This window comes from Epinephelus lanceolatus, chromosome 23, assembly GCF_041903045.1.
Source record: "Epinephelus lanceolatus isolate andai-2023 chromosome 23, ASM4190304v1, whole genome shotgun sequence".
In the NCBI taxonomy this organism is placed as follows: Eukaryota; Metazoa; Chordata; class Actinopteri; order Perciformes; family Serranidae; genus Epinephelus; species Epinephelus lanceolatus.
The window spans coordinates 15759579-15773962 of record NC_135756.1 but is presented as its reverse complement, the minus strand read 5'-3'; the positions used below and the strand labels follow the sequence as shown (position 1 = coordinate 15773962).

At 42.2% G+C, this 14384-nt stretch overlaps 1 protein-coding gene across 1 annotated transcript in view; it reads left to right on the top strand.

The window, feature by feature from the left end:
• Nucleotides 1-14384, top strand: part of exoc4 (exocyst complex component 4) — a 192899-nt gene that overhangs the window by 63361 nt on the left and 115154 nt on the right. The window contains exon 11 of the mRNA XM_033614666.2: nt 8544-8640. Within this exon, the coding sequence (XP_033470557.1) occupies nt 8544-8640 (97 nt within the window). The remainder of the gene's footprint in view (nt 1-8543; nt 8641-14384) is intronic.

Sequence of the window (14384 nt, the reverse complement as noted above, 5' to 3'; positions counted from 1 at the left end):
ATTTGGTTACTCCGTCAGTGCAATAGTGACCTTGAAACCATATAATAGTTGAGAAACGACAAAGCTGATTCTTACTGCCGAACATCAGATATGGCCAATATCTGCAAGCTGTGAGGAAACGTATTGTCACATAATCAAATGTAAAGTTTTCAGGAAGAAACTCTTTATCTCACAAAGACCTGCTGAGATAAAACATAAACATGGCCGAAGTTAGAGCTATGAGGTTTTCACATGACATCAAGATTTCGATCCTGGCGAGGTGACGCGCAGATAAGTCAGACATTAAATGCAGTGAGAAAGTGGAAGCGGGGGAGAATAGAAATGACAATGGGGATGCAGAGGACAACAGAAGGAGAACAGAGTGAGGTTGTAATAGTTTACACAGTGCAGACATTTAATCAGAGAGAAAGAGCTTGGTGTATTTTCCCAACCTGAGGCTAATTTCAATCAGCATTGGTCTTGTCATTATTGGTGGCTTTGACTGTCACCTCTGTGTTTACTTTTAATCTCAGACCTGCTGATTGGGGAAGATGGAGGGATGAACAAATGAAAAAAGGGAGGGAATGAAGGGGGGAAGAAGGGCACGCAGGACATGAGGCTGCAGACGCCCTGGCACCTGCACCGTCGCAGCTTCACTGACAGCTGGGCAGATAAATGTTCAGCCTCTTGCTTTCCCAGCAGGCAACAGGTTCTTCCGGTAAAGAAGAGGGTGTGCAATGTGCTGTTACATTCCCTGCTGGGTCCAATCAGAGATGTGATGACACTTGGTTTTCTGGGCGATTAGTTCTCTTGGTCTTTATCCACACACACATGCTGACATGCATGAACTCAATCACTCATACAGAATTCTTTGTTATGGTTGACAGATTCAAGAGACCATGACAGTAAAGAGTGTTTTTAAGCCCTTGATGATTGAAGTGAGCACAGTGATGCTTCAATAGAGTGCTCGAATTTGGTGATGTAGGGACCACATGCAGCACGTGACGCAGCTGATATTTTAGCTTCCTCCATTTTGTATTCTCCGGTTTTTGATTTGTTGGTCTACTTATTTGTTCCAGGCTGAAACAACTCAAAAATGATCAGATAAGTTGACGGAAAATTTGCTACGTAAAGTTAAGGTGTCTGGGAGGTACAGTCTACTGATTTTGGTGTTCTTCCGACTTCCTCCAGTGCCGACTATTTTATGGGCAGCAGAAAGTGATTGTGCCATTGACCAACAAAAACCAGGGGCTGCTTGCACAAAACACCTTAAATTTGTCCCTTAAGTATGACACTTAAGGCTTAAATGGAACACCTGGCCAATAACTGACTGGAAAAGATCCCATTGCACAAAACCGCAGAGCAGTCAGTAATTGTAAAGAGACTGTAAGAGTGCAGCTTTGGAAAGTTGAGTGATCTAGAACCAGACAGTCACAATCATAGATTGACTTGCGGTTAAATTTATAGCACAAAATCATTTGCTCATCATTAAGCATGTCCATTGTGTTCTCCTGGTTGTTGAACACTCTTCTCAGGAAGCCTTATTTTTCTCATTTATCTCCATAAAGTCAGCCATGTTGCAGTTAAGCTGAAGACAGAGGTACTTAATGTTTTTGTCCTTACTTTTGCTACTAAGGTCTAACGGTTTAACAAACTTGAAGCAATTCCTTAAGTACAAGTCCAAGATAATGAGAAAAACTTCCTTAAGTAAACATTTTGAGGAAACCTTAAGAAGACTTTGTGATCCCGATTTTACCTCAAGGAAACCTTAACTCGGACTTTTAGGAAAATCTTAAATTAAGGTGCTTTGTGCGACTGGCCCATGGCTATTTTAAGAGCACTTTATTCAGAAATTAAGATGCATCTACAGAGGCGGGTTCAAAACGTGTACACACTGCTTGTGACACACACAGAGACATGCGGGTTGCAGGTGGGTGAAATGACACATCATTAATGAGTAAATACGTATATTCTCAAAAATATGAATGAAGCAGAGAGCAAAGCTGCAGGCTCTCCTGTAAGAGAGACGCTATGCACATTTACACATGAGGAACAGCTCAACTGATTATTTCAGAATCTAAAAGTTTAGACCTCATAACTATAATTTTTAGTATTCCTATTTGACCACAGGTATATGTCTAAGGTGGCAATCTGAATCACTTGCAAGAGCCTGCTTTCTCTACAGGCCCCTCCACCCCAGGGGCCCCAGTGCAACCACACTGCCTGCACTGTCTATATTTACGCCCCTGGGGATGACACTCTGGTTGGCTGAATTCTTGTTATACCCAAGACACACCTATGATTAATTAAGGGACTAAATACAACCCTTGTGCCTTACTCTGCGCCCTGATTATGCACCGTGTAACGAGTGGGTTTGCACATAACTTACATTCCCTTGTGCCATGCACTTTAGACCATGTGCTATAGATCATTTAGATAAAGTCCTAAGTCTTGTTTCTGTCAAAAGGAAAACCTTGAATATGTTACCAACTTTTGGAAATCTGTATAAAGCTTCCAACATGGCCACCACTTGCCAACAGATTGAAACTGAACTGTCATCACTGAAGTTTTAGGGGTAAATGACGCACATTTCCAGCTGTTCAAAGAGTTCTTCCCCCACAAAATGTCCCTTACCGAGGGTGGCTCTTCCTCACGTCTCAAAAGAGGCATTCTGCGCAATTAATATTCATCCTGGTTCTGGAGTGCATTGTTGTCATACCACCACTGGCAGATGTGCATTCATTAAACTCAAGACCACGGAGACACATTTAATTATTAATCCAACTCAATTTACACCTGAATGTATTTATACTATTATTTATTTATACCGTTTATTCTCGGCTAAGGGGTGGATTTGGTCTCATGGTTGGCGGAGCAGCAGATACCATCCCCTCAAATTAATTTTAATAATAGAAGGCTCTCATTAAGACCCAATCAGACATGAAGACAGTCTGAGTGGAATGGGATGCCCGAAATTGACCAGAGAGTCATACATTATTGACACGCAAATCGTTCTTATTAGATCAGCAGGTTTCAACTCTGTGAATATGCAGCCGGCTGCCAGGCTGATTCTTTCAGAAGCATACACACACACACATGCACACACAGTTAAACTGTATCTGAGTTGTACATGGAGAATATTACCTGAATTGATCACTCCCAAACTAATTTTCATAGCATTACAGCTACAGACAAATGAGGCCATTGAGGTTGAAAATTGGATTATTCTATATGTTGCTTTCTGTTTGCACAATTTAGCATGAAATGTGCAATGCTGGCCAACGCTACGGATTAGGGACCTCAATCACAGGAAGAGTGCTGCCTCCCTCTGCTTGTTTTTATAGGCCAGCAATTACTGTACATCCCGTGGAGAGTTGCAGATACTGCAGAATACTACCTGTCAAATTTATACATGGTGTTAAATTCTGCTTGTGCTGTTTTGACCAGCGCAGCCAATTGTTGTCGCTTTTGTGAGCCTCCATTGTGTTTGTGGGGGGACGTGATTGTGAGTCAGTCACACAGTCGCCCTCCTGCCAGTCCCAATCAGAGTCTAGCCAGAGCGATCATAGGCGTCTTTGATCCTCTTGAGTTGACATGAACACAGACTCAGCTTGGCACACTGGCTATAAAGGAGAGATTACAGCTGTGATCACATGCATGCATGGCTGTTGTATTCAGACACATGAACAAACAGAACTTAAGCACTTTAAGGAGTTTATGCCAACTGGACTATTATTAGTATTTTAAAGGCCAGTAATACTTTATATACTGTACAGTATAGTATAAAAATACTCATAATGTCTATATTGTATTTAAGAATGATTGTTATGGGCATATTTACATGATGGTAACCTAACTTGTCAATTTAACTTTTCCTAACATTTATTTAGACATGCTAAGTATTAAACATGTTAACTCAATTTTAGAATTTTATTAGGAGAGCGATGATAATAACAGGCAAACTTAAAGATCTATCACATTTTAAAAACAGTGGTTAGGAAGTGTGGTACTGGTTAAAATATAAAGTCATAAAAGGTGAGGCATGTTTATTTTTTATTGCACATTTCACACAGGCAGCTCAAGGAAGATAATAAGGAACATAATGAAGTTTTAAAAATACAGTTATGAGTGATAATTAATAAGAATGCAGAAAACTTTTTTCTTTTTTACATAAACAACACATTTAAAAGAACACAGGCAGGAAGAGTAAAAGAGTATCACATAAACAAATAAAACATTAGTGAAAATAAAAATGAATAAACTTATAATTAAAAAAAAAAACACCAAAAAAAATTTAAATTAAAGTACAATTTTAGTAGTTTTAAAAGCAGTTACATTAGGTGCAGATCAGAATTTTGGAAGAAAAAAAAATCAAGAAAAAGCCATAGGAAACAGTTTTGAGATTCTTTAAAATATTTGTATATTGAATTGTTGTCAGGCAACATTGTGGTTTAGTGGTTAGCACTGTCATCTCACAGCAAGAGGGATCCTGGTACAATCCCAGGAGGGAGCCCTTCTGTGCAGAGTTTGCATGTTCTCCCCGTGTCAGCGTGGGTTTTCTCCAGGTACTCCAGCTTCCTCCCACAGTCCAAAGACATGCAGGTTAACTGGTGACTCTAAATTGTCCGTAGGTGTGAATGTGAGTGTGAATGGCTGTCTGTGTCTATGTGTAAGCCCTGTGATAGTCTGGTGACCTGTCCAGGGTGTACCCCGCCTCTCACCCAATGTCAGCGGGGACAGGCTCCAGCCCCTTGACCCTCAAGAGGATAAGCGCTTACGAAAATGGATGGATAGATGAATTGTTATCTATTGCTATATATGTGCTAGTACATGCTAGGGTTGGCGACCAAACTATTTCAACAATTTCCAAAACTTGACATGTTTGCGAGTCACTTGTGATCCATTCAGAATGGAGCTGCAGCACACTTTTGGACTGCTACCCACCAGTTGGGAACCACTACTGTAACGTATCTCTTCAAGTTAAATCCATTTTGGCAAGTGTCAGTTCTTGAGTGCTCATCTGGGTGACAACGCAGGATTAAGACAAGAGGCGGAATTTGCTGCGAAACGCTACCAAGGCAGGAAGCCAGTCATGGAGCTCTGAGGCCGGCAATGGAGCTTTGTGGAGCCGCAGGTTCAACTTCAGACAAGAAACAAAAGTGCTCCAAAGCCGGGAAGTTGGCCAGAGAGCTCCACTGCCGCTCTGTCTGCTTCCCAGCGAGCAAAGACTATCGGTGCATTGCTGTTAAAGTCTATGTCACCCCTGCATCTTGTCCAGAACTTACATTTTTGTCATTACAGAGTAAGCAGAGTACTGAGAAATGATACTGTTGGGTATCAGTACAAAATTCCAAGTACCAGAATCAGTTCAAGTATTGGTTCACATGTAAATGGTATCCAACTCTAGCACACACACACCCTCAGGCAGGGAATCATGAGCATTTGGACTAGTTTCTGTCCCAGCTCTCCTTTTTTCCATACAGACTCACACATTTAGATTGTGGACACAAAACAGATTGAAACCACTTGTAAATTAGGGATTATGACTGTTCCTTTGCCCGCCTGTCTGGATTTCCCCATCTCGCTCTCTCTGACACACTCGCAGATGCATACAGAAACACTCCGGTCCCAGGAGACGCTGGAGTGTGTTAAAGAAGGCATCACACGTTCGTTCTCTCCCCTGCCTAAATCTGGGCAGGGCCGGAATTCATCACAGGATCAAACCAGTTTCTCATCAAACCCAGGAAAGTGTAGCTAATGCAATTTCACTAAGTCACTGCCCGACTTGATTACATGTGGGCTGGGGAGCGCATGCTAAGGCGCCGCAGGGGGCTGGATGGGTGTCACTTTGTGAGTGCGTGTCAACATCTGTGTAGTTTAGGTGGATCCATGTGTTTCATGCTCTGTGTCACAAGTGTGTGTGTATGTGCTTGTTTTGTACCGTATGTGTATACATATCTGTACCTGTCTGTTTGCACCCCTTAAATCTGCGGATGTTTTTATGGATAGAAGTTGTATGTCATGGCCGTGTGTGTTGCAGACGGTGCAGTGGTCCTCGAGGGGGATTTCAGGCAGATTTGGCCACATTAGAATGTGTTGCTTCTTCCTTTCCAGCTTTCAGTTGCCGTCCCACTGAGCACCACACCTCCACACACACCCCTCTCTCCACTAATCCTGGATCAGACCACACACCAAGGGGACTGAAATGCGTAGACACTCATCCAAACAACACTAACGAATCCTCGAGCACACACATGCAAACACATGAGCTCTCGCAAACAAAAAATGGCACTTTTTACACATTATGTGGAGAGACGGCTGGCAGCAGTTTGGTGGCATCCTGACCTGAAACCGGAGCCACCCTGTCACGTCTAGACAACTCTGAAGAATCCCATGCATATTAATGCTGGCCTATTTAATATTCATCAGTGCTATGCCCTGTTGGCAGCTGGTCCCAGACCCCATGGATCAATGAGGTCTCTTCCTCGCTCCTTTGTCTGACACGGATGCAGATGTTTAGAGCATGAAATTAAATTGGTCACTGTCATTGGGAAGACATACATGCTAGTCAGTTTGGTGCGTGTGTGTGTAGTTTCCGGTTCGACGTGGCTCTTGGAGCAGACAGGTGACGCTAACATCCTCAGAGTCTGTGACATGTTGATGTTATTCATGGGAACTTGAGTGTTTGCAAGTTGATGACAAGGAAACAAAAGTTTAGCCAGCTCTTTCCGTGTTGATGCTCAGCGAGAGAGATAGAGACGGCGTTGGCGGCAGCTTTGTTTAGGAGCCTGTAATTGAGTCTTAATTGAATTGGCACCAAAGGAAGGATGAATGGATGGAAAGATGAAGAAAGAGAGTTTGAGTGAATTGGACCTCATCTCTGTCTCCACTTAGCAACGCAAACGTGGGCTCACTGCGCAGGCGAATTTCATGGCAACAGATCAGAATCAGAAACCCCTTGATTTGAAAGTTTTGGTTGGATTGAAAGCTTCCCTTGTCATTTTAATGAAAATACGGGGAGTGTTGTCTCCCATACTTCTTCAAATGAAACTTGTTCCATTAGAAATGTATTATGGAGCCCCGGCACAGGGAACAATGGGTTGATATGCATTTGAATGCAAGGCTAGGCAGGCAGCGCAGGTAATGCGGAACAGGCTTTTGCACCATGGCGAAGCGTCTTTGTGTTATATCACACAAGCTTTGCAAGGTCGTATTGGACATGGAAATGAAACAGAAGAAAACAGCAGAGCAAGGCTTTGTGCCAAGCTGAAATCTCACCATTTCAGACAGCGCACACCCCGTACCCATTTCGAAACCCTATCAGAGTAGCTTGGATCACTGTCTTTTTTCATCTCTGTCCAGTTCTTCCACTTAACTTACTCTGTACACTTGACAGAACATCACACCTCATTTCAGCTGAACACACTTTAAACAGTAAAGTGCAGCATGTTGATGGTCCTAAAATTTTGAAAGCAAACTTTTTTCTTCAGGTTTCCCCAAACACAGAGATCAGTTGTTATCAGACTCCCTTGGTTTTGAATCGAGGAGGTTATTTATTGCATTGTCTGTTTTTTTTCCCAGTCTCGTGGATGTATTGTTACAGAGTGCTTTGGGACTAAACCATAAACCTAAATCAAGAGATTTTAATGAATAATATTTTCTCTACCGCACACAGGCAGCAATACCTCCTGCTGCTCCTCCATCTCCTATTCTTATTCTTATTCTTATTCAGCAGCTTTCCTTGCAAACACTGTACAAACATATACATCTGCACATGCATTCATGCAAAGTATTCTTTTAAAACCCTTTCTACATGCACAAACACAAAGACAGTAAATCATTTTGCTTTGCAGTTAGCTGTATTGACAACAAGCCGCAATTTCTCCCCCATCAATTATATTGATTACTTCAGGATGAGTGGAGGTAATGAGCTTGGGTGTTCTTTCTCTCCCATATGATCTCCCCTCTTCCCCTGTCTTCAGCCCCCTCCCCTCGGCGTCTAACTCCCCCGTTCCTTTCTGAGCATGTTACATGGCAATGATTTTCTGATTAACCCTGTTAGCTTTGGGGTTCACCCACGCAGTGACGCAGGGGCATGGAGGTGTGCGGGTGTGTGGGATGCATTTAGATTTGTGAAGGAGAACTGCACTGATTGAGTGATGTGTTTATCAAGGCTGAGGTTTGTACTCCTGTACTGATTAAACATTTAATGTTTAAAATGATTAAGAATTGTTTAAGATTTAAAAAAGATATATTGATTTATAGAGGGAACATCAGTGTTGCATGATCAGAGTTCAGGGTCATCTACAGAGCAGCACTCTTGGGGTTGTTCGGGATTTGGTGTCTTGTTAAAGGACACGACATAGTGATGATTAAGTTCTGAGTCGTGAGTTTGAAAGCACATATTTAGAACTACCTTGATCCTCTAAATGTCATCCTACATATGACTCACACACACATTTTACCTACTGTGCATTTTAAGCACCTCCTGCTACAACACTGCCATGTATATATGTCTATTTTGACATGTTCGATTGAGTGAAGTCCTGTTTTCCTTGTTGTAGGTGGTGCTGATGACAACCTGATTGAAGGAGGAGAAATGAAGTTTGTGTGTAAACCGGGAGCGAGGAACATCACTGTCATCTTCCAGCCTCTTCTCAGGTACAGTGAACACCCAGCCAAAACTTTATTTGAATGTGGTTTCAAGAGGTCTTTCTAGTTTATTGGGAATGTGATCAGCAACACAAAACAGCAAGAAGTCTATCGTCACTCATTTGTGATGACACACCGCTCACTGTATGAGTAAGTCCTTAAATAGAGTACTAATGTGATGATGACTGTGGACTGAGAGGAGTCACAAGGAAAGATAAATGAAGTGATGAGCAAATTATAATGTCAAACAAGCTGTGTAATGAAGAATGAATAGGGTGCCATTACTGCAATGCAATAAATCAGTCATGGCAATCTGACCACCCAGGATGTAGTTATACATAGGCATGTCATGATACCAGGGGTCTCATTTATAAAACAAAGCATAGGATCCATACTAAAAAAGTACATATGGACAAAAGGCAAAAATGGCGTGCGCCAAAAAATATTCTACAATTTCTACAATCAGGCTTTCACCTCACCATCTGCATTGCCAATTTCCCGTCTCCAAAATGTTCGTAAGCATGGGTCAAAGTTTCTCTCATCAAGTCTCTTTTCATAGATCACAGCTTTTGCGTGGGAAGTGGCCTACGCCTCTTTCAGGCCTTGTTTTGTGCGTATAAATGAGACCCCAGAAATGTAGTCGTCGATACCAATACCCAATTTGATACCAAGACATGCAGCGCTGAGCCCAGAATAGATGCTCAGCATCTCGTCACACTGCTGGTTTTTGTATCGTAGCGTACATATGCGACGCTCCCATCGCAAAGAATTAAAGAAATACGCTGGCCTCAGGAAAACACACTTATCTTTTCGATAAGTCCAGACAGAGTTCTCACGTTAGCTGCACTTGTCGCTGTCTTCCACATATTCTTCTGTGCTAGTTGGCGTTTCTCTTCTTCCTTTAGCATTTTACAGCAGACAAAAATACTTGTAGGTGTGTATGCTGCCTTGTCTGGTTGGAAGAATTCCCGGTATCTAGGGTACCTACAGTGCTGCAGAAAAACCATACCCTGCTGTCACGTCGTTTTCGTAATTTTGGCATCGACTTGGACTTGTTATACCGGTATATTTTGTGGACAAAAATATGACACTGTTGCTTGGCTACTACGCCAGAACTTGCTGTCTTTACTGGAACAGTTTGGGCGGATTCCATTAACTTTACGAGACACATGCGTGAAAGGGCCACTGGCATCATACTGGTCTGTCAGAGAGGGATGACCAAGCCACTCAAGACATATGACGGCTGGGACATGACTCAATACCAGTAAAATGTAAACTAATTATATTACACGGCCTCTTAGTGACCATCTATCGATTTCGACCTTTTTAATGTTTAGCGGGATACCGTAAATCAAACATGATGTAATGTACTGTACCTCCAGTTCCAAATGTTTTGTTGATACCCTCCAGGAATTGGGATCGACTACCACCCGCGTTTTTATTTCCCATTAAATTTGAGCATTGTGAAGGGTTGTCTTTGTGGTAATGTTCTGTATGTCTGGTCGTTTTCTATACAGCGCTGTCTGTCCCAGGCGAGTAGTGTAAATCTAATAGTGAAGCAATTTAATTGAATTGGCCTCCATGCAGTGATACATTACCTTCTAGGATCCATTAAACAGAGATGTTTCCTACTTCTGCATGGTGCCTGGCATACATTTCTACAATTTTAACATCATGGTGCATAGTTTTAATGCGCAGAGGAGGGATAAGTGCTCCTTTTTGGCAAACGCTTTGTTTATCTCTTAAATTTGTATAAGGCAGTTGGCAGTTGACAGATGATTTGACTGTAAAAGTATCTTGAACACTCAGCCAGTGGAGAGCTATAGCCTCACACAGGCCATCTGGGTAGTAACTGTATTATGAGGTAGCTAACTAGCTTAACTGTTTGGCTGTAGAACATTTAGTCTTACAGTCAGTGAATACAGGCAAACATGGAAAAGACGAGAGAGGTGTTTGGTTAGATTTTGTATATTATACATATACCCTGACCACTAAACAGTATGGAATCGCTGAATATCTTAATTTGGTTAAGCTAGATGCACTTAATCTATCAGATGCATTTTGCTCATCACATCCCCACTAATGTAAGCTGTATTGTCAGTTGTCATGTTACCTTTTCTTTGATTGATTGATGCCCTTTGAAAGCAAAATACTGGTTTCAGAGAGTAAGGGCTGTCTATGTTTGTATGTGTGTGTGTTGATGTGTGCATGCATGTGTCTATGCATGCTTTAATGTCTTCTCCAGGTGGTTGCCTGTGTGTTTATGTCCCTTTACTGCTGCTTTGGCCCTGAGTCTTTGCTCTCAGTCTGTCTCTCTCCCTCTGTTCCACACTCTTATTCTCTCTATGACACACACACACACACACGCTGACGTTCAACCCCTCTTCACTGTGGGTCCGGCCAAGCTCTCGTCTGAACAAATGACCAAAAATAAAACGGTGACTAGCTTTCTGCCTACCTCTCCCATGTTGTCTGTAATGGTTCATATCAATCACAGCAAACTGCCTCGCACACGGGGCCTCTCTTTTCTCTCTCTCTCCCTCCGACTTGCCCTCTCCAGACTTGTAGTGCCAATGGAGCGCTGTTTCTTGTAGATGGTTTTCTAATGGCAAAGCCCTGGCACTCCGCTGATGGATCACTACACCTCCTGCAGCCAGCCATGCAACTCATGGCAGCTTTAATGACAGAAGCAGTTGGGGGCTGCAGCACAGGAAATCAGTGGTGTGTGTGGCAATGTGTGGGCATACGAGACAACGGGGTCTTAATGTTTGATTGCAAATGGTTTCAGCACGTTGTGGTACATTTCTTTTTCATCTCCTAAATCAAGTGTGCTTTATGTTGTTATGGTGTGTCTGTTTTTTAAATCTTTATTGATATCTGGTGAACAAACATCTGCAAACTTTTTAATGTGATGACTTTCTACCTGGTATATTAGTCATGGACATTTTCAGTGCTCCAGAGAGGGTTAACCTCAGAGAATCAGATCAGAATGGCCCACAAAATGACCAATTAGATCCCTTAAAGATCTTACATAATAATCCCCACACTTATTTATAACCATAGTCTTTTAGTTTAGAAATTCATTCAGATATATAAGTAAGGCTAAGCCACCTATTTTATTGTACTTGTGTGATTACATTTTATCTTTCCCCTTTCTCTATATCACTCTCTGCTGGCGCATTAACCTAATGCCCTTGTGGGTATTAACATTTCATCTCATGTCATATTAAGCACTCCATTCACGGTTCAGATGGTGCTGCATGTGATTGGCTTGTAATTAACAATGGTATCTCTATTGTGTGACATAGCTCACAGTTGGATTAGTAAACCCAGAGTTAACTGAACCTGATGAGAATGTGCTCCATGATACGGGTTATGCCGAATTGCCAATGTAATGCTTAGTGAAATAATGTATCCCAACCCACTCGTGATACAGGACCTTTATCATGGAGCAGCAGCGCAGCTCTTTGCTCATGCAAAGCTACTTCAGGTATCATTAAAGTGTTTCTGTCCACTTTACATCATCTTTGTTGACTTGAAGAAGACCTATTTTAGGCAATGGTACCTCTTCTTTTTAAAATTACTTTATTGTTTTATATTTCGGGGCCCTAGTGTAGTGGTTAGAGCACTTGTCTGCCATGCGGAAGGTCCAGGGTCCGAATCACGCTGGGGTCAACGCAAGAGGCTTCCAACCGCCGAAACAAACGGGATCAGATTTCTCAAGGAGGATTCAGGATTAGAGAGTAACTCCAGAATCTGAGCCAAGTCCTCAACGAGGAGCCCATTGTAGATGGGGGGTTCCAGACATAAAAACGGATTCATTATTTTAGATTTGGGACTTTACTGTGAGCTAGTTCTTATAATTGCACCTTACGGTTGTCTAGTTTATATTAAGTGTTAAATTTGCCATAGACTATATTTTATATTTGCTATACATTGCTTTTCTACTTTATGTAAGTCCTTTAATATTGCATGCTTTATCTACACTCCTCTAACTTTGTAATCTAAACAGTTTACAGGCAGTTGGCAGTTGAAATGCGAATCATTTTCATGAATCCTTCCTACACATACATGCAACAAGAGGGTAGCGCAGGGTCAGCCATCAGTGCCGCCACTCAGTGCCTTGCTCAACAACTCTTCAGCAGTGCCCAGGAGGTAACCGAGCACCTCTCCAGCTGCCAGTCCATTCTTTATTCTTGGTCCATACTGTGACTTGAACTAGCAACCCTCTGGTATGGACTGATCTACTACTGCCCCTTGGAGGTTCTTTGGGGAATACTGGTGGAATATGAAGTGCCATCACCATTCCCATGTGCTATCAAATTCATGTATAACCCAGGTGTGAGCTGCATCTGTATTCTTTGCTGTAGATCAAGTGCATTTGGGCACTGGGCTCCACCAAGGTTATGGTTTGTTACCTTCTTTATTTTGGACAAAATATCCAGAAGCAGCAGAGATTTAACAGAATGCCATATCTGCATTTGTGATCCAGGATATGCTGGAGGGATTATAAATCCCACCTGATCTTGGCAGGCCTCATGCTCCCCCAGGAAGAGCTGTTGGAGGTGGCTGGGGAGGAGGACATCTGTCTTACCTCAGTTAGCCTGCTGCCACGACAACCTAGCCCTGGCTAAATGCCAGGAAGTGGATGGATTATGATAAGAAGGGGACCAGTGTAGAGTGGACTACTCTTATGTACTTGTCGCTTATGTTTGCGTCTCTGTCTACATTCTTATTGTGCATATGTATGTAAACAATATGTATATAGGTTTCCCCTCTGTAGCTGAATACATATAAAACAAAACTCATGATAATTTGTTTGAGAGGATATGCTAACACATATGAAGTCACATCTATTAAAGGGCCAGTGTGTTGGATTTAGTGGCATCTAGCAGTGAGGTTGCAGAACTGAAGCTTCTCCCATGTGCCAAGCATGCAGGAGAACTATGGTGGTCGTCACGAAAATGTGAATGGCCCTATAGAGCCACTGGAGCTACTGAAGAACCACATGGCAGGTCCTTGAAAGTGAACCCGCTTTATATGTAGACTTAAATGGCTCATTCTTTCAAAAACAGAAGCTCTCTGAATCAAATGAAATGGTCTAGTAAACTGACTGGTCACTCACAGCTTGATCCAGTGTCACTGAACACCAGACACTTACAGTGGATAACCGTCTCAACTTTAATTGGCGACTCCCACCCTTTGAACAGTGAATTTCAGCATCTTTCTTCTGGATCAAGGTTCATAGTCTTAAGTGTCAATCAAAGCGGTCTAAAAACAGCTTTGGTTCAGCAGCCATCACTTAGATGAACAAGTCGTAGCAGCCCTGCACAGATGCTTTAGAAGCAACTTTTAATTATTTGTTTATTTATTACTGATCATTGGAGTTAAGTACTTTTATTATGTCCGTCTGTTGTTCTGTGTTGTTTGTAAAATGTGTCAAGATGGATCCTCGTCTTCTACTGCCAACCAGTTCTACCTGCAGATACAAATGAAGTAACCTAACCTACTTATACTGTGAGGTAGACACAACTACTGTTATTTCTAAACACCAAACTTCAATCTCTAAGTATCATCGACAAGTATGTTTGAATTTATTCTGACAAGGCTAAAGGCAGCTAAAACCTTACATGTGAGTTTGTTGGTGCATTTTTGTCGGTGTGTTCGGTTACATCTCCTCTAGAGAGCACCGAATGACCCTTAAGATTGCCAAAACATTATTCCCCCCCCCCCCCCCCCCCCTCTTGGGATAT